The following is a 20,643-nucleotide window of genomic DNA, read 5'->3' on the forward strand; positions in this document are numbered from 1 at the left end:
ATACACTCAATGCTATTTTCAGAATTTCTGGGATTTTAGTTTGTTTAAACAGTTTCAAAATATAAATTAAGACAATTCTATTTTAAAACAATTGCTGTTCATTAAAAAAATAATAAAAATAATAATCAACATGACTAAAAAGAAAAGCTTTCAGATGAAACTTCTTGCTTCATACTTTAGATACAGAGTTCTGTTCATTATGATTCATGTCGAACATTTAATTGTTTCCTGTATATGTTCTATAACAAGTAATTCTTCAATAAGTTATAGCGTGTATGTCAACTGTAGTAGATGGAACGCTTCCGATGTGTTTCTCTGTTCAGCGCTTTCACAGTCAGCACCACACTACACCACGACTCAGCTAAAGCCTTCCAGCCTGTGTTTTTCTGCTTCTTCTTCTTCGTTCTCTTGTTGACGCCAGCCTCCCACTGTAGCCGGACTTGCACCAGCTCCGTGTGCGCTGAGTTAAACTGGTACAGCGCGTCCGTGGTCACCAATATGGCGACTAGAAGAACCGCGGGGCTGGCTTCTGATATAGCTTTGAGGAAGAAGATCCATTTTCTGTCGCTGTGCTTCAGGGGCTCTTGGATGTGGACAATTTCGTGTTGTATTTTTGGGCTATCATTTACTGCTGGCGTGTGGTCAGGTACATAAGTTTTGTTGTGAAGTATTACAGATTTGTTGTCAGATACTGTTGATCGGTGTTCAAGTACTGATTTGTTGTCAAGTACTATGGGTCTGTGGTCAAGTTCTTCAGATTTATAGCCAGGTACTGCTGGTTTATGGTCAAGTACTGTGTTGTTGACAAGTACTACAGTAATATTATCAAGTATTGGGTACCCACTTTTAAGTGCTGCTTGTTCGTTGTCAAATCGAGATTTATTAGACACTACTTCAGAGTTGTTGTCAAGTACTTTAGATTTATTCACACGTACTTGAGTAATGTTGTCAGTTACTGCGGGCTGGTTGTCCAGAGCATCCTGGGAACACAAGTGCCGTAGGTTGGGATGGTTGGATGAGCACACATGGTGAGTACCACTGTCGTGGCTGTGCTCAACTTCTGATGCGTGAGTGGCGTTGGGGAGTGAAAAGATTGACCGTGTGAAAGTGGCATGCGGCTCCGCTGTAACGTTCCCACGTTGACCCGTTTGAGACCGATGAAACTTTGCAGTCAGTTCAGGCGACTGTGATGATGTTGGGAGTGGTGTTACGTGTCTGGTGCTGGTGTGGTTTCGATCCTGGGTGTACCCGGAGGTTTGGTTGGTGGAGGGTGTAGGCAGACGTTTGATGTTCAGTGTAACGCGAGGTTTCTGGAATAGCAAGGTCACTTATGAAAATAATAATAAAATATTTTTAAAAAAAATAAAGTCGTTTACATTTGATACTATTTTTCGAATTTTCTGTGGCTAGTGAGTTTTAAGGAGGGGGTTGATAAAAGTATTCAGAAATAACATGTAATCATTGAGTATTATTACAATGCTGAATAATGCAATAATAATCTGTGTTTACATATATTGTTATTTAATTAACAGCAACTGCCTCCAAACCCCTGTAAAGGTTTCAGAAATAATTTTATTATGTAAATCAAGAAGTAGCTTTTGCTAGGTCGTGTAATTAAGGAGTTAAAACAAAATTTACATCACGCAAAAGTTTATCTGACGTTATCCCAGTGCTATAGATCGTCACACATTCCAGATCCCTGTGACGTTATAGTCTCCCCCCTCTCCCTCCCTCACCGTCTTTCAGAGGCGTAGCGACCCTTCCCGGCGCCCGGGGACAAACTTTTCGATTTGCACCCCCCCCCCCCTCAAATCTTAAATTTGCACCCCCTCAACCTTTCAATTTATTTCTCCAACCCTTTTATGCGCCCCCTAAGGTCGGCGCCCGGGGATATATGCCCCCCCCCTCGCTACGTTACTGCCGTCTCCTCTATGGAACCAAAATTTATGAAAACTATGAAAAATTTTAATCCACCTTTTAATTTCGGATGTCACTCTCCGGATTTTGTACATCATCACTATTGTCTTACCCCCTCTCTATGGACTATCTCTATTCACTCGTGTGAGTGTGATATACACTGATGGACGAACCACCCCCCCCCCCCCCCAATCCATGTACTGAAGTAATATCTTTATCACCATTAAATATTTTAGCGTAAAATGTAAGGAGAGTGAGGCGCTTCTTTTTAGAAGAGTAAGGGTATACAATTGGCATAGACTGTAATAGAAAGGCAAGAGTAAAGGGATGGGGGTTAGAGTACAGCAACAAGTGGTGGGGGAGGGGGGGGGGGGTAGCATGGTTTACTTACCAGACAGTGTAGACACGTGCCAGGGTGGTCAGTGGTGACCTGGTTGTCCGGGCGATTGGTCAGCACGAAGCTACACACCAGTACCAGAGTGACCACAGTGTCCATCTTGACAACCTGGGGAGAATTGTGAAGGTGCGTTATTGATGGTTTAGGGTTATAACTTTATATCATATCATCATTTCCCGCTAGTGTCCAAGACACATGGAGAAGATGAAGTAGAGTTCATTTGTTTCAGAGACCTCGGCATATGAAGGGATAGTGGGGTCAGCACCATGCGCAGCCGCCTTTGTTTCCCTATCGTGAGTTAGGTACCCATCAGAGCTGGATGGACTCAGGGAGATTCTATTGTTTAGCTCTCTACCACCCCGTCCCACAATATCAGATCAGTGGCGGGTTAAAGGTTAAGGTCTAGCTCATACGTAACACCCCTCCCCCTGTTACTCCTTATTATGGTGTTAGAGTGCTAGTTAAGAGGCGTTTTGTATAGCTCTTTTGTTTTTCATCATCTACTTTTTTTAAAAAAAAGCTAGTTATTAGCAAATAAGATCTATTTCACAAGCACTGACAGTTACATAATTCCAATAAACATGTTCCCAAGCATGTATTGCTCTCTCTATGTGCTTTGGACATATTATAGCGCGTAAATGTTTTACGCGCGTGTGCGATTTGTTCACTGAGCGGGGCATCTATAAATGACGTCACGCTTTTTTTCTTGACGGTTTTTACCTCCCCCTCCCCTCCGTCACAAAAAGCCAGACCCCCCCCCTAAAATGACGTCACACCTCAGCCTACAACCCCCTCAAAATTGCAGTTGTGAATTTTTTTTAACCATCTATATTTTTCTAAAATCGCGTCTGAACTCTGTCAAAATAGAATGTTTTAATCAATTCCTATTAGCCCTACAATTTATTAAAACAGTTTTCTAAAACGTCTAAAATTTGTTTTCTAACAATGCTTTTTTATAATGCAAAAGTGTGACGTCGCACCATCTGAAACCTCCACCCCCACCACCCTCATCACACACCGTCACAAAATTACAGACCCCCTTCCCCCTACGAGTGTGACGTCATTTATGGACGACCCCATAGTTGTTTTACTTCATTCCTCAACTCTGTATGAGGCGGCAAGCTTAAAAACTAACGAGGGCTTTTTTTTGTGACTTTATTGCTTACAAGAAATCCATGTTTATTAAATTTATTTACATAACGCATGATAATGATGATCGCGGAACGGTAAACATGTACACTTGGCTTAGCCGTACCACGCCACGTGGTCATGGTTCTGATGCAAACAGATAACATAAGGTGTGATAAGTTTACGGCTAATACACCAACGCTGAGCGGATAGGAGAAATAGATTACGACTTCCCAATCAGAGTAATCGATTTAATCGAATCTACAAAGAGTATCGATAAGCTGATTGTCATACAATCGGCCATCACTAAATCCGATAGTAAAATTTATATAAGGGTAGCTTGACATGAGTTATCTTCTCTTTGCCCTTGAGCGAGAACTTCACCCGTTGAGCAGGCGATAATCAGCGCCATTGAGATTTGATAAAAGTTGTGTAGAAACCGCGTTGTTAGGCCAAGGTAAACAAAGACTTAGATTAGTTAGTAAATTAAAAAAAAGAAAAGAAAATGTAAGTACCGGTGAGTGGAGAATTAATGCAGGGGTGGCACCTCCGTGTGTGGTAGTTATTTGCGCGGCAATCTGTGTCGTCTGCTTGATTAAATCATCGCCTGTCTTCTGTAAACACGGATTGGAATGGTTTCGCCCAATGCTACCCAGTCTAATAAAAGCGCATGGTACTGTTTTCTTTCATCCCCGTCTGCCCATCCCTTCTAACCCCACCCCTACGTGTACCGCCCTCCCCCTCCCCCCACCCCCCGTCCACTACACTACACTGAAGGTGTACTAAACAAGGTCAGTGGGGTAGCCGTGTTGTGTGGTCAGCGAGCGTGAAGCGGGCGCGTTACGGTTGTGCAACGCTGGGTCAGTTGGTCGCCGGTGTGTGTTGTGGGAAGATCGAGTTTACGGCGTGTGTGTCGGCTCGCGCGCGCGTGTGTGTGGTCAGAGCCATATGGGTGTGTAGTAGAACTGTGTAGCATTGGTCAGTTGGCTGTATGGGTGTGCAACAGCTCTGACGGGTACCTAACTCACGTTAGGGAAAGTAAAGGCGGCTGAGCATAGTGCTGAGAGGTCACAGAAACAAGTGAACTCTATTTCACTTGCTCCATAGACCGTCAGGCTTAAAAAGCGAAACTTTACATCAAATTCTTTGCATGATTTCGAACATCAAAAAAGAAAAAAAAAAGTGTGCAACACTGGTCACGTTTAAGCCCCTGTGTGTTGTTAAAGCTATATGGGTCTGTAGCAGTGTCATTTGGCTGCAGGCATAACCCATGTATGAGTGTGTAACTGGTCACCTGTGTGTTTGAGTCTTATTGGTGTGTAGCACTGGTCAGTTGTATGAATGGTCTGTTGTCAGTGTTGGTTAGCTGAAGACATGCTAGCACTGTGTTGTAACCAACTTTAGCACCAGTCTGTTTACATGCTAAAATGTGAAGCACCAATGGCAGTCCATTAGTCCCTAGTCCATCGCAAACTTGCAATCGCACAATGATTACTCCACATTTGGGTTAGATTTTGCACTTGTACTTTCATTGTTCATCCCTACACCCCCCACCTCTTCTTTATACTCTGCATACACAAATGACGTAACCTACGAAAATAACGTTTGAATAAGCCTAGGCCTATAAAATTTATTTTTTATTTATAGTAACATTTTTAGTTTGAGGGGTGGGGAGAGACTCAAAATTCTAAACGAAAAAGGATATGTTAAGAACTGTAATCAAACCATGCATACATATATATATATTTGGTGTTTTTGAAAAGATATACATTAAACTATCAAAAGCTGGAAAATGGTTTTCATCTTCCCAATAAGTAAAAAAGTTAATCTAGGTAGACTCTTCACATTATTTTTATTATTTATTGTCTTCTGAATTGTATGCCTCCGTACATGAGAATAATTTTATTAAGTGTAATGATTTTATGTAACTTTTGTATTTAATGTTTTTTCTTAATATTATGTGCTATTTTCATGTGCATGCTTGTGGCTTTATTTAAATATTTCTGCTTTTTATTTCAGCACTATGCAGTAATTAAGTTCATATATTTGCACTAGTTAAGACGAATATTGTCAAGGGAGATAAACAGTTGCATGCCATCTTTAATGTTGTAACTCCGTATCAGTGTTTTTTTTTTTGTTTCTCTGTGTGCTATAGATGTCAACAATGACAATAGATGCGTGTCTGAAAGCTCATCTGACCCCTATCAAGTTGACCAGATATCCCCTTTCCCCGTGGCCTCCCAAACCCTCATCCCCCTCCCCAAAGAAAAGAACAAACCAGCCGCCATCGTCATAGCCAAACCCCAGCAGCAACAACACCAGCCTGACGTAGACATCAACAACAAAGGGGACCACGACAGCTCTGACCTTACCGCTAAACAGGAACAAAGTCTAGTCGGTCCAAGCAAGACAGGTAATCTATTTTTAGATTTCACATCCCCACCCACAAGTTGCAGGATCCCAAAGTTAAAGACAGCGGCCGAGAGGTTAGCCCTGGCCGCCGTCACGTCCGACGGGGTAGATATCTCCTCTCAAAGCGCCCCCAACTCACCAATGGTTGGTAGAAGGCATAGCCTCCCCAAACGGTCAGCGACGCCATCGAACCAGGTACCGCAAACTCCGTCGACTCCGGTTCCAGCTACTGTGCCAAGCACGCCAACAACGCCTCGGCCAGTGCGAAGAATTTTGACCTCGAGCTCAACCGACAACGACGACTACAGCAAGAGAAACGTGGCCTTCAGTCTCCCAGAACATGCTTTTGTCCTCCCTGACCAAGAGGACCAGGATGTTTTTACTTCAGACGAGCTCGACGACCTCCCAGAAACAGCTAACGGAGCAGGAAGAGGAAGCAGTACCCCGCGACTTCAGAGAAAACCTGGGGAAGGAAAAGCGGATCCCAGTTCAAGCAGACCATCTTCTCCAAGAAAAGGTCGGAGTTTGTCCTTTGGGGCATCCGCTGGACGGCCTACCCTGAGCTCAGCCAATAAAACCACCAGAAGACCAATAACTCCGGAACCAACCAGCAGCGCCGCCTCTGCCAGAAAGGGAAATGGCGCGTCCACTCCGACAACTCAAAAGAATTTAGTCCCGCCTGGTTCTCCTGGCCCAAGGAAATTGACATCAGGTGCCAGCACTTTGCCCAGGAGAACCTCCAAGCTGGCCACGGCTCCGTCCACCCCGACCACCCCCACCACCCCAACAGCCGCCCGTCGTGCCTTTGGTCTAGCAGCCAAGCAGAAGGCCGCGAAGGACGAAGATTCCAGGTCCAAGACTCTGCCCCTGCCAGGTACTCTAAATCAGCTGAGTTTCCTTTTGCACCTCAGCATGGCTGAAAGTTTTTCTTGTACTTTCTGATAACTGTAGCCAGCCAGAACTAACAGCCTTACCTCCCCTGCCCCCCACCCTACACTGACTGACATTTTACTCACACAACAAGCATCCCCAAGCATGGTAGCTCACTCTCCCTGCTGTATGCTGATGATTTGTATGAAATAAATTTAAAATCCATCCAACTTGTAAAGATGTTATCAATCTTGATTCACAATTTTTAAAGGAAAATATATACAAAACAAAGATGTTTTTATGTCTTAATTTCTAAAAAGTTATGAAATATTTCAATTTTGATTTATCTTGAAATATTTACATGATTGATTGAATAAGTTGTTAAATTTGTAGCTGTGTTATCCAAAAATGAACAAAATATTTGATGTTGTTTAAATACACAAAGTGTGCATGCTAACAGTATAAGATAACCTGTTGTACCTGTGTCAAGAATTGTGGAGTTCTATGATGAAATACAGCTTTGGCTTAAGTGTTTTACTTCTCTGTTATCTATCACTTCTTTGTGACATCTTTGTGACATCTTTGTGACATTTTTGTTACAACATCTTTGTGACATTTTTGTTACGTTTTTGTTACATCTTTGTGACATTTTTGTTACAACATCTTTGTGACATTTTTGTTACAACATCTTTGTGACATTTTTGTTACATTTTTGTTACATCTTTGTGACATCTTTGTGACAACATCTTTGTGACATTTTTGTTACAACATCTTTGTGACATTTTTGTTACATTTTTGTTACATCTTTGTGACATCTTTGTGACAACATCTTTGTGACATTTTTGTTACAACATCTGAGTAACCATATAAAAGCTGCTAGTCTTTACTGCTTTGTACATCTATTACTATCTACTCATCTGTTAAAAGTAAATTACACATCGCTAAGATTAAAATAGAAAATAATTAACTTTATTTTCATACTGTTATACTTTTAGTTAACTTTTACAGTTTAAACTGTCTTGCTTTTCAGCAGCCTACTATTTTAATTTGGTGTAGACATACTTCTTTTTTTTTATTTCTTGGTATACAGTTTTTTTTTTTTTGCTTTTATTTGTAAAAGCTAGATTAAGAATAACTAACATCTACATTTTTTATTATAAAAAACATAAACATTGCAATTGTCTAGATCTCTCCACTCTCCCATGTTCTAACTCTGTGTTGGCAACAATCTGATCTTTAGCCACTAATACTTAATGCACAAGTTTGTAACAGTTTCTGTGAAATGATATGCCGGCTTAGTTTGTCTTGAAATATTAACATTTAAATTATAATTGATCAGAATGCATTATGTAATAGTTGTTGTTGGGGAAAGTAAAGCAGTTAGTAAATGAAAGAGATGCCTGTATTTCTTGGGTGTTTCATCAGTTTAATCCTTAGACCTGTACGTTTACAATTCAATTATAATTAGTTGGAAATTATTAGAATGCATAATATGAACATTGTAGACTAACGTAGCTAATGTTATGCACTAAATTTGTCAATGCCAAACTCAGCTAAAATGAAGAGCGCAAAATCTGCCGTAAGCGACAACAAACAAACAGCTGGATTAAACAGGACCAACTCGGCCAAAGGTGAAACCGCATGTTGTAAGGCTTGAAGTGTGGTTCCCATTTGGTTCTAGTGTGGTTCCCATTTGGTTCCGTGTGGCAGAGGTGTAGCTAGGGAAGGGTGGGCTAGGCGGTCGCGCCAGGCGCAACCCTAGGGGCATGCCAAACTAGGTAAAAAAAAATTAATAAAAGCACATTCTTAGCTGCATTACTGTATTATCCAGTCGAGGTTAAGAAAATAGATTGCTACTTGGCTTAACGGACTACTTAAACTTTTTTTACATCATTTGTGTGATATCATAATTAAAAGATTTGTAAAAATCTCAATTTTTTTTTTCACTTCGTATATACGAGAAAGTAAAAAAAGGAAAGTGACTAGTAAAAGCTTCCCGACCTTTCCAAATAGCTATATATTTAAATGGCGGGGGTGGGGGTCTTAAAAAATAATAGTTCGCCCAGGGCACCAAAATCGTCACTACGCCTCTGCCGTGTGGTTCCCATTTGGTTCCCTTGTGGTTCCCCAGAGTCTCTTGTTGTAGTTCCATGCATGTAAACTACCTGAAAACATTGCCTATATGTTGTGTCATCTGATGCCATGCCCACGTATGTGCACTTAACCCCATAAGCGTGTAACACTTGTAAATTGTAACACTTCAACAATGAAGTCAAAGATATGCTTTTAAGGATAGCAGTCTATAACTATATAAATCAAAACAAATGATTAAGACCTAAATAGCTGAAAAATAGAGCCTACTTTGAGTAATGTACAAATATTTTCTATTTAAAAAAAAATTCATTTAAAATTTGTTCTTTTAATCATATTCATAATAAATGATACATTTTGATTAGTGGTGGTAGACCTGGTTATCTAGAATATTAGTCTCAAACTTCATAAATCAAACCACATTTCTAGCCCCCTTCTTTTGAGCCAAAGACACATTCTCCTTTATAATAAGGATTACATAATTTCTTGTTTTTTTAAAAACCGTAATATCTATAGTTAGTGATTAAGGTATAATTGGTCAAAATATATCAATATAAAACTAATGTGGTCAAGATAATGATTAGTACCTCACTAGATGCAATGTTTTAGAAAATAATTGAAAAAAAAAACCCAATGAAAATCATCTCCTAAACACGTTAACAGTAATGTTGAAAAAGAATATTAGTGTTGCTGGGTTAAGTAGTTAGCACTGTATCATCTTGTGGTAGCATCCACTCCACTGTGTGTAGATTTGTACCAGTTTTGAGGGCAATTTTACAGTGGGATAGCCGTTGTAATGATTGCTATTATTTTAAAAAATTAGTAGAGTCAATAGACCAAGATGTTTAAGTCAGTCAAAATAAAGGTGTAACTCTATTTCAAGTATTTTCTTGTAGGTAATGAATAATAAACTACTTTATTGCCATAAAGAATTATATAGCTTTTAAATAGGATGATTCCTGTATTTGTAGGGAGTATAAATATTTAAAAAAAACTCTTACAATACACAGTTGACTCAATGGGAACTTGAGTTTAAAATGATCTTTTATGTAGACAGATGCGAGAACAAGATCTGTATACAAAAGTAATTTGCTGTCATAATTTTGCTTATGTCATAACAGGTTAAATGTATTTTTATATCTATTTTTGCTAGAAGTGATTTTATTTTTGTCACACAGTTTGCAACAGTAAAAAAAAATGTCACTTGTTATCTATTAATACTATCGTAGTCAAATTATAGCTAATTGCTTAAATTATGATTTAATTTCTGCACCAACTTTTTTAAAAAACCTTTTTTTATAATTCACTTTTTATTTTGTGAGTGGCGTAGTTTATTGTACCAAGTAATTTTAATGCACAGATTTGACATTAATCTTTTATCCATATAATTTTCTCCTATTTTAAATTTATTCAACTATTTTTAGTATATTTTGACCTAAAAGTGCTATATTATAAATGCTTTTTCCCATTAATTCAACACTGAAAATAATTGAAGATATTATTGTTAGAAAATAATTATTTTAGAAGTTTTTAAATGTGTACATTTAAAAAGAATAACCTGCTATTGATCATCAGGTTCACCAGTATCAATATTTTCTGTTTACAGAGACTCGACAGATTCCTGGTAAAATTGGAGCGGTCCAACCCACACGCAGATCTTCAGACATCACCAAACCCCAGCCACAACCACAGCCACACAAGGTTTGTTGCAGCCTATATGTGTTTTTGTGGCTGTTCTAACATCATATATGTGTCTTTGTGGCTGTTCTAACATCATATATGTGTCTTTGTGGCTGTTCTAACATCATATATGTGTCTTTGTGGCTGTTCTAACATCATATGTGTCTTTGTAACTGTTCTAACATATATGTGTCTTTGTGGCTGTTCTAACATCATATATGTGTCTTTGTGGCTGTTCTAACATCATATGTGTCTTTGTGGCTGTTCTAACATCATGTGTGTCTTTGTGGCTGTTCTAACATCATATATGTGTTTTTGTGGCTGTTCTAACATCATATATGTGTCTTTGTGGCTGTTCTAACATCATATATGTGTCTTTGTGGCTATTTTAACATCATATATGTGTCTGTGTGGCTGTTCTAACATCATATATGTGTCTGTGTGGCTGCTATAACATCATATGTGTCTTTGTGGCTGTTCTAACATCATATATGTGTCTTTGTGGCTGTTCTAACATCATGTATGTGTCTTTGTGGCTGTTCTAACATCATATATGTGTCTTTGTGGCTGTTCTAACATCATATATGTGTCTTTGTGGCTGTTCTAACATCATATATGTGTTTTTGTGGCTGTTCTAACATCATATATGTGTCTTTGTGGCTGTTCTAACATCATATATGTGTCTTTGTGGCTATTTTAACATCATATATGTGTTTTTGTGGCTGTTCTAACATCATATATGTGTCTTTGTGGCTGTTCTAACATCATATATGTGTCTTTGTGGCTATTTTAACATCATATATGTGTCTGTGTGGCTGTTCTAACATCATATATGTGTCTGTGTGGCTGCTATAACATCATATGTGTCTTTGTGGCTGTTCTAACATCATATATGTGTCTTTGTGGCTGTTCTAACATCATATATGTGTCTTTGTGGCTGTTCTAACATCACATATGTGTCTTTGTGGCTGTTCTAACATAATATATGTGTTTTTGTGACTGTTCGAACATCATATATGTGTCTTTGTGGCTGTTCTAACATCATATGTGTTTTTGTGGCTGTTCTAACATCATATGTGTTTTTGTGGCTGTTCTAACATCATATGTGTCTTTGTGGCTGTTCTAACATCATATATGTGTTTTTGTGGCTGTTCTAACATCATATATGTGTCTTTGTGGCTGTTCTAACATCATATATGTGTCTTTGTGGCTGTTCTAACATCATATATGTGTCTTTGTGGCTGTTCTAACATCATATATGTCTTTGTGGCTGTTCTAACATCATATATGTCTTTGTGGCTGTTATAACATCATATGTGTCTTTGTGGCTGTTCTAAACATCATATATGTGTCTTTGTGGCTGTTCTAACATCATATATGTGTCTTTGGGGCTGTTCTAACAGCATATATGTGTCTTTGGGGATGTTCTAACATCATATATGTGTCTTTGTGGCTGTTCTAACATCATATATGTGTCTTTGTGGCTGTTCTAACATCATATATGTGTCTTTGTGGCTGTTCTAAACATCATATATGTGTCTTTGTGGCTGTTCTAACATCATATATGTGTCTTTGGGGCTGTTCTAACAGCATATATGTGTCTTTGGGGATGTTCTAACATCATATATGTGTCTTTGTGGCTGTTCTAACATCATATATGTGTCTTTGTGGCTGTTCTAACATCATATATGTGTCTTTGTGGCTGTTCTAACATCATATATGTGTCTTTGTGGCTGTTCTAACATCATATATGTGTCTTTGTGGCTGTTCTAACATCATATATGTGTCTTTGTGGCTGTTCTAACATCATATATATGTGTCTTTGTGGCTGTTCTAACATCATATATGTGTCTTTGTGGCTGTTCTAACATCATATATGTGTTTTTGTGGCTGTTCTAACATCATATATATGTCTTTGTGGCTGTTCTAACATCACATATGTGTCTTTGTGGCTGTTCTAACATCATATATGTGTCTTTGTGGCTGTTCTAACATCATGTATGTGTCTTTGTGGCTGTTCTAACATCATATATATGTCTTTGTAGCTGTTCTAACATCATATGTGTCTTTGGGGCTGTTCTAACAGCATATATGTGTCTTTGGGGATGTTCTAACATCATATATGTGTCTTTGTGGCTGTTCTAACATCATATATGTGTATTTGTGGCTGTTCTAACATCATGTATGTGTCTTTGTGGCTGCTCTAACATCATATATGTGTATTTGTGGCTGTTCCAACATCATATATGTGTCTTTGTGGCTGTTCTAACATCATATATGTGTCTTTGTGGCTGTTCTAACATCATATATGTGTCTTTGTGGCTGTTCTAACATCATGAATTTATCTTAAAAAATCCTCCACAGCGCCAAATAAAAAAAAAAGAATGGTAATTTTCCATTCCCGTTCATATGAAAGTTACTTTTTCTTGCTATCACTACCCTATCCTCAACTGTTATGATAGCAGAAAAAGACAAAATACAGGAGAAGAAAGAAGTATGAGTTCGCTTTGCCATATGGGGTCACCCATAAACAGTGTCAAGCTTTTTAAAATGATTTTTACCCTCCCCACTCCCCATTTGTCACACATCTCAAAAGGCCAGACCCCCCCCCCCCCCCCCCCCCCCCCAGCCTACAAATATTTTCTATCCAAAATAATTACTGAGCTCTGTCAACGTTTAGTATTATTATATTAATCAATTTCTATTTTAATTTTCAGGCATATAGAAATGCAAAATAACAATTTAAAAAATTCAAAATAATTTTCTCAAATATAAAAGTTAGTTGTTACACTTTTAACATCCCTCTTCTCCCTACCCTTACCACACACTGCCACTTAAGTCCGAACATCACCTAAGATTGTGACCTCGTTTATAGATTACCGCCTTGTCTTTGTAGCTGTTTCAAAAATTAAAAATTTACTTAAACAATCCTCAAAGCTAATGATCACTTCTCTTGAAATAATGCTAATTATCCATTTGGAATCATACCAAGTTGACTTGTCTCTTGTAGAGTTTCTTCCAGGCATCTCTTCGGGGGGCAGAGCCCCTCCGAAGAAAGCCTACCCCCCCTCTTCCCCCCCCCCCCCCCCAACGAGATGGATTTTATATAGTAAACATATACTTTTACTAGTGTCCGTCCCCCCAAAAATTTCAAGTGCCCCCCCAGAGAAAAAGTCTGGAAGAAACACTGGTCTCTTGTCATCGCCACCTTGTCCTTAACAGCACCAATTAAAAAAAATGTATTGCTCTTGTGGAGAAGGGAAAGAAGTTAGCTTTGTGCTTTAGACTTAAAAGTAGAGGCTGTCAGACACAGGGCTGTGAAACCAGATTACATAAAACCACATGTGGCTTTGGTGGGACGGAGTGGCCTAGCGGTAGAGAGCTAGACTGCTAACCCAAAAGTCTCGAGTTCAAATCCGGGTTCAAATCAGTAGGCTGTCCCTGAGTCTACCCAGCTCTGATGGGTACCTAACTCATGTTAGGGAAAGTAAAATCACCTGTTCATAGTGCTGACTACACTTAACACTATCCCTTCATATGCTAAGGTCACAGAACTCTACTTCACTTGCCCCATAGATCATCAGGTTTGAAATAAGAACTTTACTTTTACATGTTGTTTTATTTCCAACAGCCGCGGTTCATTCCTGTCACAAAACTAGAGGACCAACAAGCCATCAGGACCATAGCATTTCACCCTAAGGGAAACTTCTACGCCATCGGCTCCAATTCCAAAATGCTCAGAGTTTGTGCGTTTCCAAATATGGGAAATTTAAGGTAGGTTTGTTAAGACAGGGATTACCACACTGTAGTCACATAAAAGCCCTTGCAACATTATTATAACAAAGTAATGCGTGGGTGTTAAATTTTATTAAGTAATGTTTGTATGTGTTTAATGTTTACATTCAGTAAATAAAGTAATGTTTGTATGTGATATCATTCAGTTAATAAAGTAATGTTTGTAGGTGTTATCATTTAGTTAATAAAGTAATGTTTGTATGTGTTATCATTCAGTTAATAAAGTAATGTTTGTATGTGTTATCATTTAGTTAATAAAGTAATGTTTGTATGTGTTATCATTCAGTTAATAAAGTAATGTTTGTATGTGTTATCATTCAGTTAATAAAGTAATGGTTGTATGTGTTTAATGTTACCATTCAGTTAATAAAGTAATGTTTGTGTGTGTAGAGAGGAACATGTGGCATACGAGACGAGTGTTGTTTACAAACATGCCAAACATCACAAAGGCTCCATCTACTGCTGTGCCTGGAATCCCCTGGGCGATCTGATAGCCACTGGCAGCAACGACAAGACCATCAGACTGACCAGGTTCAATGAGGACACTCTCAGTGCTGAAGGTAGGTCTCACAGATAGCCACTGGTCAGTAGAGGTGAGGGCATTAGAGTGACCAGGTTCAAAGGACACTCTTAGTGCTGACGGTAAATTTCACAGACAGGGAATTAATTATTATCAATTATTTGTTTTTAATTAGTTTTGTTTAAACAATTCATAAAAATGTAACAATAGTATAACAATAACATCTTTTGTTATCAGGCATTGGCATGGAGCTAGCCTTAAACAAAACAACAAAATATAACAATCATATAACAATAAAATACTTTGTTATCAGGACCTGGCATGGAGCTAGCCTTAAATATAACAACAATTGAACAAAATATAACAATCATATCACAATAAAATATTTCAGGACCTGGCATGGAGCTAGCCTTAAATATAACAACAATTGAACAAAATATAACTATCATATCACAATAAAATATTTCAGGACCTGGCATGGAGCTAGCCTTAAATATAACAACAATTGAACAAAATATAACTATCATATCACAATAAAATATTTCAGGACCTGGCATGGAGCTAGCCTTAAATATAACAACAATTGAACAAAATATAACTATCATATCACAATAAAATATTTCAGGACCTGGCATGGAGCTAGCCTTAAATATAACAACAATTGAACAAAATATAACTATCATATCACAATAAAATATTTCAGGACCTGGCATGGAGCTAGCCTTAAATATAACAACAATTGAACAAAATATAACTATCATATCACAATAAAATATTTCAGGACCTGGCATGGAGCTAGCCTTAAATATAACAACAATTGAACAAAATATAACTATCATATCACAATAAAATATTTCAGGACCTGGCATGGAGCTAGCCTTAAATATAACAACAATTGAACAAAATATAACAATCATATAACAATAAAATATTTCAGGACCTGGCATGGAGCTGGCTTTCCATGACGGCACCATCCGTGACCTAGTGTTCATGCAGGATGTGACCAATCGCTCCTCCCTCCTCATCAGTGGTGGTGCTGGAGACTGTAAGATCTATGTAACAGACTGCGAGACCGGCGCCCCCATACGGGCTATGTCTGGTCATACAGGTGAGTTTTCGATCCTTAGCCCACCTTCACAACTATATGTGTACTGTTACTTGTTATTTAAAGCGGCATTTATTTTTACTTTTAGCTGAAAAATGCAATTATATGAATGACTTAGTTTCATCAAATTCTGCAGCTAGAGTTGTTTGAATTTATTCGATGTATAAAAATATGTAAATAAAATAAAATATAATTTGTTCTGTTGTCACTATTGCTTTCATACACAGATCATAATTTTTTAAAATGATAACTGCCTTAACTATAGGTATACATTTATTAACTTTTACTCGGAAATACAAAGCATTACCAGATATTAACACTTATAGTTAATGTTAAATTTTTTTCTTATTTTTAAGCAAGATTGTACTTTGTTTTGTTGGCTTGGATACAATTTTTTTTAAATAAATTGTCCTAAAATTTGAAAATGTTGACTTCCTATTGTTATAAAGTGCCAAAAATTTTAAATATTATGTTGAATTCCATAGGACACATCTATTCCCTGCACACATGGGGTGGCTGTATGTTTGTCAGTGGCTCACAAGATAAGACATCAAGATTCTGGGACCTGAGGGCGTCGTCACCCATTACAGTAGTACCAGCTCCCTCTGGTGAGTGAAATATGAGCACTGTTTTTTTTTTTTAAATTTAATAAATGTTTTCGTACTTTGACAGTAAAAGCTAATGACAGCATATTTTTTTACTGAAATTTTTTAAATTTCTTTTTTAATGCAAGGTTTTAATTGAGATTTATTTTATTTCTATAATTGTTATGTAACTTTATTTGATGTTCTCTCATTTTATTTTATTTTTTCTTTATCTAAAGTCTGTCACACTTAACAACTATAATGCCAAAACAAAACAAAAAATGACCAGCACTATTCAGATTGATTTAAAGAGTTTATGAACCTCATGTACAACGACTATGTTGTAGAATGTATTTTAAGCTTTAGCTTTTTTTAGACCTGACTGGTTGATAGAACAGTTGAAGTAGAGTGCATATGTTTCTATATAATAATAATAGTCAGGTGAAAAAAATTCAGAGCTTTAATCCATAGTTAGCTGGTTTTTTTTTAGTTTTACCAACACTGCATAAATAAATATGTGATGGATAAATAAATACGTCTGCTCAACAGGTAGTCCATATGCATCCGTGTGTGTTGATCCATCTGGGCGGTTAATGGTATCCGGTCATGAAGATGGAGTGGTTATGTTGTATGATATCCGTGGAGCTAAAGTAAGAACAGCATTAAAAAAAGACTAATCTTTTTAACCAACTGGCTTTAAATCTAAATAAGGTGCCATCAATTAACTTGAAAATAGTTGTGTTCTAGTAAATATATTGTTTTAGCTTATCCTAATGATCTCCTTGCTTCTATCACTATAACCTTCAAAAATTATTGAGATAACATTCATATTAAATTAAATGTGTTATTCTGTTTGATTTTGAGTCATGTACTTAAGTGTGATTAATAGTTATGCAATTCATTCTCCAAAAATTCTTTCTGAATTGGTTTGTTTTCGGGTTCAGACTTTTCAATTTCCGACCCCACATAAGTAAATGTAGGTTTCTAATTTTACCATGATTTTTTTGACCAGGTGGTTCAAAGTTTCCAGCCCCACATAGGTGAATGCAGGTTTCTAATATTACCTTGATTTTTTTGACCAGGTGGTTCAAAGTTTCCAGCCCCACGTAGGTGAATGCAGGTTTCTAAATTTACCTTGATTTCTTTGACCAGGTGGTTCAAAGTTTCCAGCCCCACCTAGGTGAATGCGGGTTTCTAATATTACCTTGATTTTTTAGCGCAATTTCCATTCTGGAGAATTGCGTTTATTAACCCGTCATTTCTGGATGTATGAATGTATGAATGAATGGATGGATGTGTGTCCGCAGCTTTAAGTCGTATCTCCTCCTCAACGAAGCAATATCGATGACTAGTTCCAAAAGCAATTATGTTAAGCAAGTTACGAGGATGAACATAAGCTATAAAAATTCCGGGTTTCTTTCATGGATTTCCCGGAAAAGCCAAAAAACCTCGAAAAAAAGCAGTTTTTGGCCCATATCTCGGCAACCAGACCACTTAGCGACTTGAAACATGTACCAATCGATTCCTGCCATAATTTAGAACAATATTGCAGAAGAAAGTTTTCAAAAATATCCTTTCGTTCGGTCACAAAAAATTTTTTGAATTAATTAAAATTTGGACCGAATTAGTAGGCATTTTTTCCAACCACACCACACGCGTCATCACGTTCAATAGCTGCACCATCACGTTCTATGGCTTCGTCATCACGTTCAGTAGCTAGGCGCGCAATGGTTTTTAGTCATGTAACTCTATTGTAAATAAAACATGTAAAATACTGAATTTTTTTTTTAATAAAAAACGTTTTAATAACTAACCAATGGTTTTACTAACCCTGCTCTTGATTTACGCTACGACAGAGCTATTTTTAGATAACATAAGGAAATTGCGCTAAAATTGTCACTAGACTTTTTAATTAACTTGTTTGACCAGGTGGTTCAAAGTTTCCAGCCATAGGTGAATGTAGGTTTCTAATATTACCTTGATTTTTTTGACCAGGTGGTTCAGAGTTTCCAGCCATAGGTGAATGTAGGTTTCTAATATTACCTTGATTTTTTTGACCAGGTGGTTTAAAGTTCCCAGCCATAGGTGAATGTAGGTTTCTAATATTACCTTGATTTTTTTGACCAGGTGGTTCAGAGTTTCCAGCCATAGGTGAATGTAGGTTTCTAATATTACCTTGATTTTTTTGATCAGGTGGTTCAAAGTTTCCAGCCATAGGTGAATGTAGGTTTCTAATATTACCTTGATTTTTTTGACCAGGTGGTTCAAAGTTTCCAGCCCCACATAGGTGAATGCCGGTCTGCCAGGTTCTCCAACAATGCCTACTACCTGTTAACTGTGGCATATGACAACAGGATAGTCATCACAGATCTCCATGGTGAGCCTTGTTTTGGATTACTTTGTTACTTCATATGATATAATTGGTTGTGAGCTGTTGGATATTATAAATGAGAGGGTTAGTTTAAGTGTTGGATGTGAAAAGGTCCAGCTTAGTGTGAAGAACCATTGCTGTAGATCAGGGGTCTCCAAACTTTTCAATCCGAGGGCCGTATTAACTACCAAATTTCAGTTCGGGGGCCAGTTTCTTCCAGGCATGTCGTGACTTTCTGAGCAAGTTCCTCAGCCAACTCCAACTAACGTTTTTTTCCGTGGACAAAAAGATGTCCGCGGGCCGGATGAGAGGACCTCGCGGGCCGCATCAGGCCCGCGGGCCGTAGTTTGGAGACCCCTGCTGTAGATGAGGGGATGGCGTTGTTGGTGGGTAGTTATTATAGTTTTTACCCAAATAAAAAAAAACCAGATACATTTTATTTTGGTTTTATAAATTTATTTGGATATAGATCTAATTATTTAAAATCAATTTGGATATCATTTTTAAATGTTCTAGATTTAAAAAAAAAATACACATAGATCCTATGGCAGGGTCAAGACCCACAAAACAATTAATAAACATCAGAGTAATCTTTTGCCCAAACTTACTTTGAAAAAAAGCTAATGTTTTTTGTTTTAATAATAGTTGCTTTCTAACTTGAAGTTATAAAGAAATTCAATTTTTGATAACTTATTTTGTTAATTTTAATTTGTTGATTAAATTTTCATTAGTTTAACAACATTCAAATGACTATGATTAGCAATGTTTGCTTTAGTTTCATTTTATTGTAAATATTGCTATTCCAATTTAAGTTGTCCCCCTTGTTTCATATATTCTGGATAAATATGACCACCACATTTACATCTAACTGTAAATTACAACTCAATGGTGTGCTCCCTTTGGACACATGGGACTATTGATACAAAATGCTAAATTTTGACAACTTGATATATGACATATTGGCTAGGGAAGAGAATGTGACACATATTCCATCTTTGTGGGTTTGGAAACCATGTTTTCATTGTAAATGTCTAAAAACATTTCTTACATTGTACCCCTAGCTGGTCCCCAATGGGAAATCACACAGCACTCCACTACTACATTGCTTGTGTGGCGGGGAAATATATATATATATATATATTTGTATGTATATATATATATATATATATATATATATATATATATATATATATATATATATATATATATGTATATATATATAGTTGACATGTTTATGAATGTTTACAGGTGACCTGTTGCGACCTTTGCCCAGTGTCTTGGTGGGAGAGCACAAGGACAAAGTTATCCAAGGCAGGTGGCACCCCACACAGTTTGCATTTGTCACCAGTAGTGCGGACAAGTCGGCCATTTGCTGGGGATTACCCACAATCCTTTAGTGTAAACAATCATGCTAGATGTGGTTTATCATTTATTTATTTTTATTTTCAAATGTACAATTTAACATAGGATGCAACTAGTTTATTATTAAAATGTGTCGATTATGCTAAAAGAATGGAGGCAGAAACAATAGCAACTCTTTGTATTATACATGTTGTGTTACATAGTCAAACATCTGTGTTCTAGATTACAGGCAGTAATTTCGCAAGTCTAAGCCCACCTTTTATAATGTAGACTACCTACACAATTGTTATGTGATACTATTGCCAGAACTTTTTCTTGACTACCCTTCATGAATGCTTGTCCATGTAATTTCATTAGTTTTCTACAGCGATTGCGGATAGTGCATTTATACTTAACTTTCTGAATTCCAGA

General features: G+C 37.4%; 1 protein-coding gene across 1 annotated transcript in view; it reads left to right on the forward strand.

Moving 5' to 3' along the window:
* The window catches only part of LOC131941841 (WD repeat-containing protein 47-like), a 35,438-nt gene extending 14,795 nt beyond the window's left edge, over nt 1-20,643 (forward strand). Inside the window, exons 3-11 of the mRNA XM_059301403.1 lie at nt 5,598-5,855; nt 10,422-10,516; nt 14,127-14,269; nt 14,681-14,850; nt 15,748-15,918; nt 16,401-16,523; nt 17,049-17,149; nt 18,759-18,876; nt 20,119-20,643. Of these exons, the coding sequence (XP_059157386.1) occupies nt 5,598-5,855; nt 10,422-10,516; nt 14,127-14,269; nt 14,681-14,850; nt 15,748-15,918; nt 16,401-16,523; nt 17,049-17,149; nt 18,759-18,876; nt 20,119-20,267 (1,328 nt within the window). The 3' untranslated portion in view covers nt 20,268-20,643. The remainder of the gene's footprint in view (nt 1-5,597; nt 5,856-10,421; nt 10,517-14,126; nt 14,270-14,680; nt 14,851-15,747; nt 15,919-16,400; nt 16,524-17,048; nt 17,150-18,758; nt 18,877-20,118) is intronic.

The sequence above is a fragment of the Physella acuta genome, unplaced genomic scaffold (genome assembly GCF_028476545.2).
Source record: "Physella acuta isolate Inbredline_101_S28 unplaced genomic scaffold, ASM2847654v3 ptg000374l, whole genome shotgun sequence".
In the NCBI taxonomy this organism is placed as follows: Eukaryota; Metazoa; Mollusca; class Gastropoda; family Physidae; genus Physella; species Physella acuta.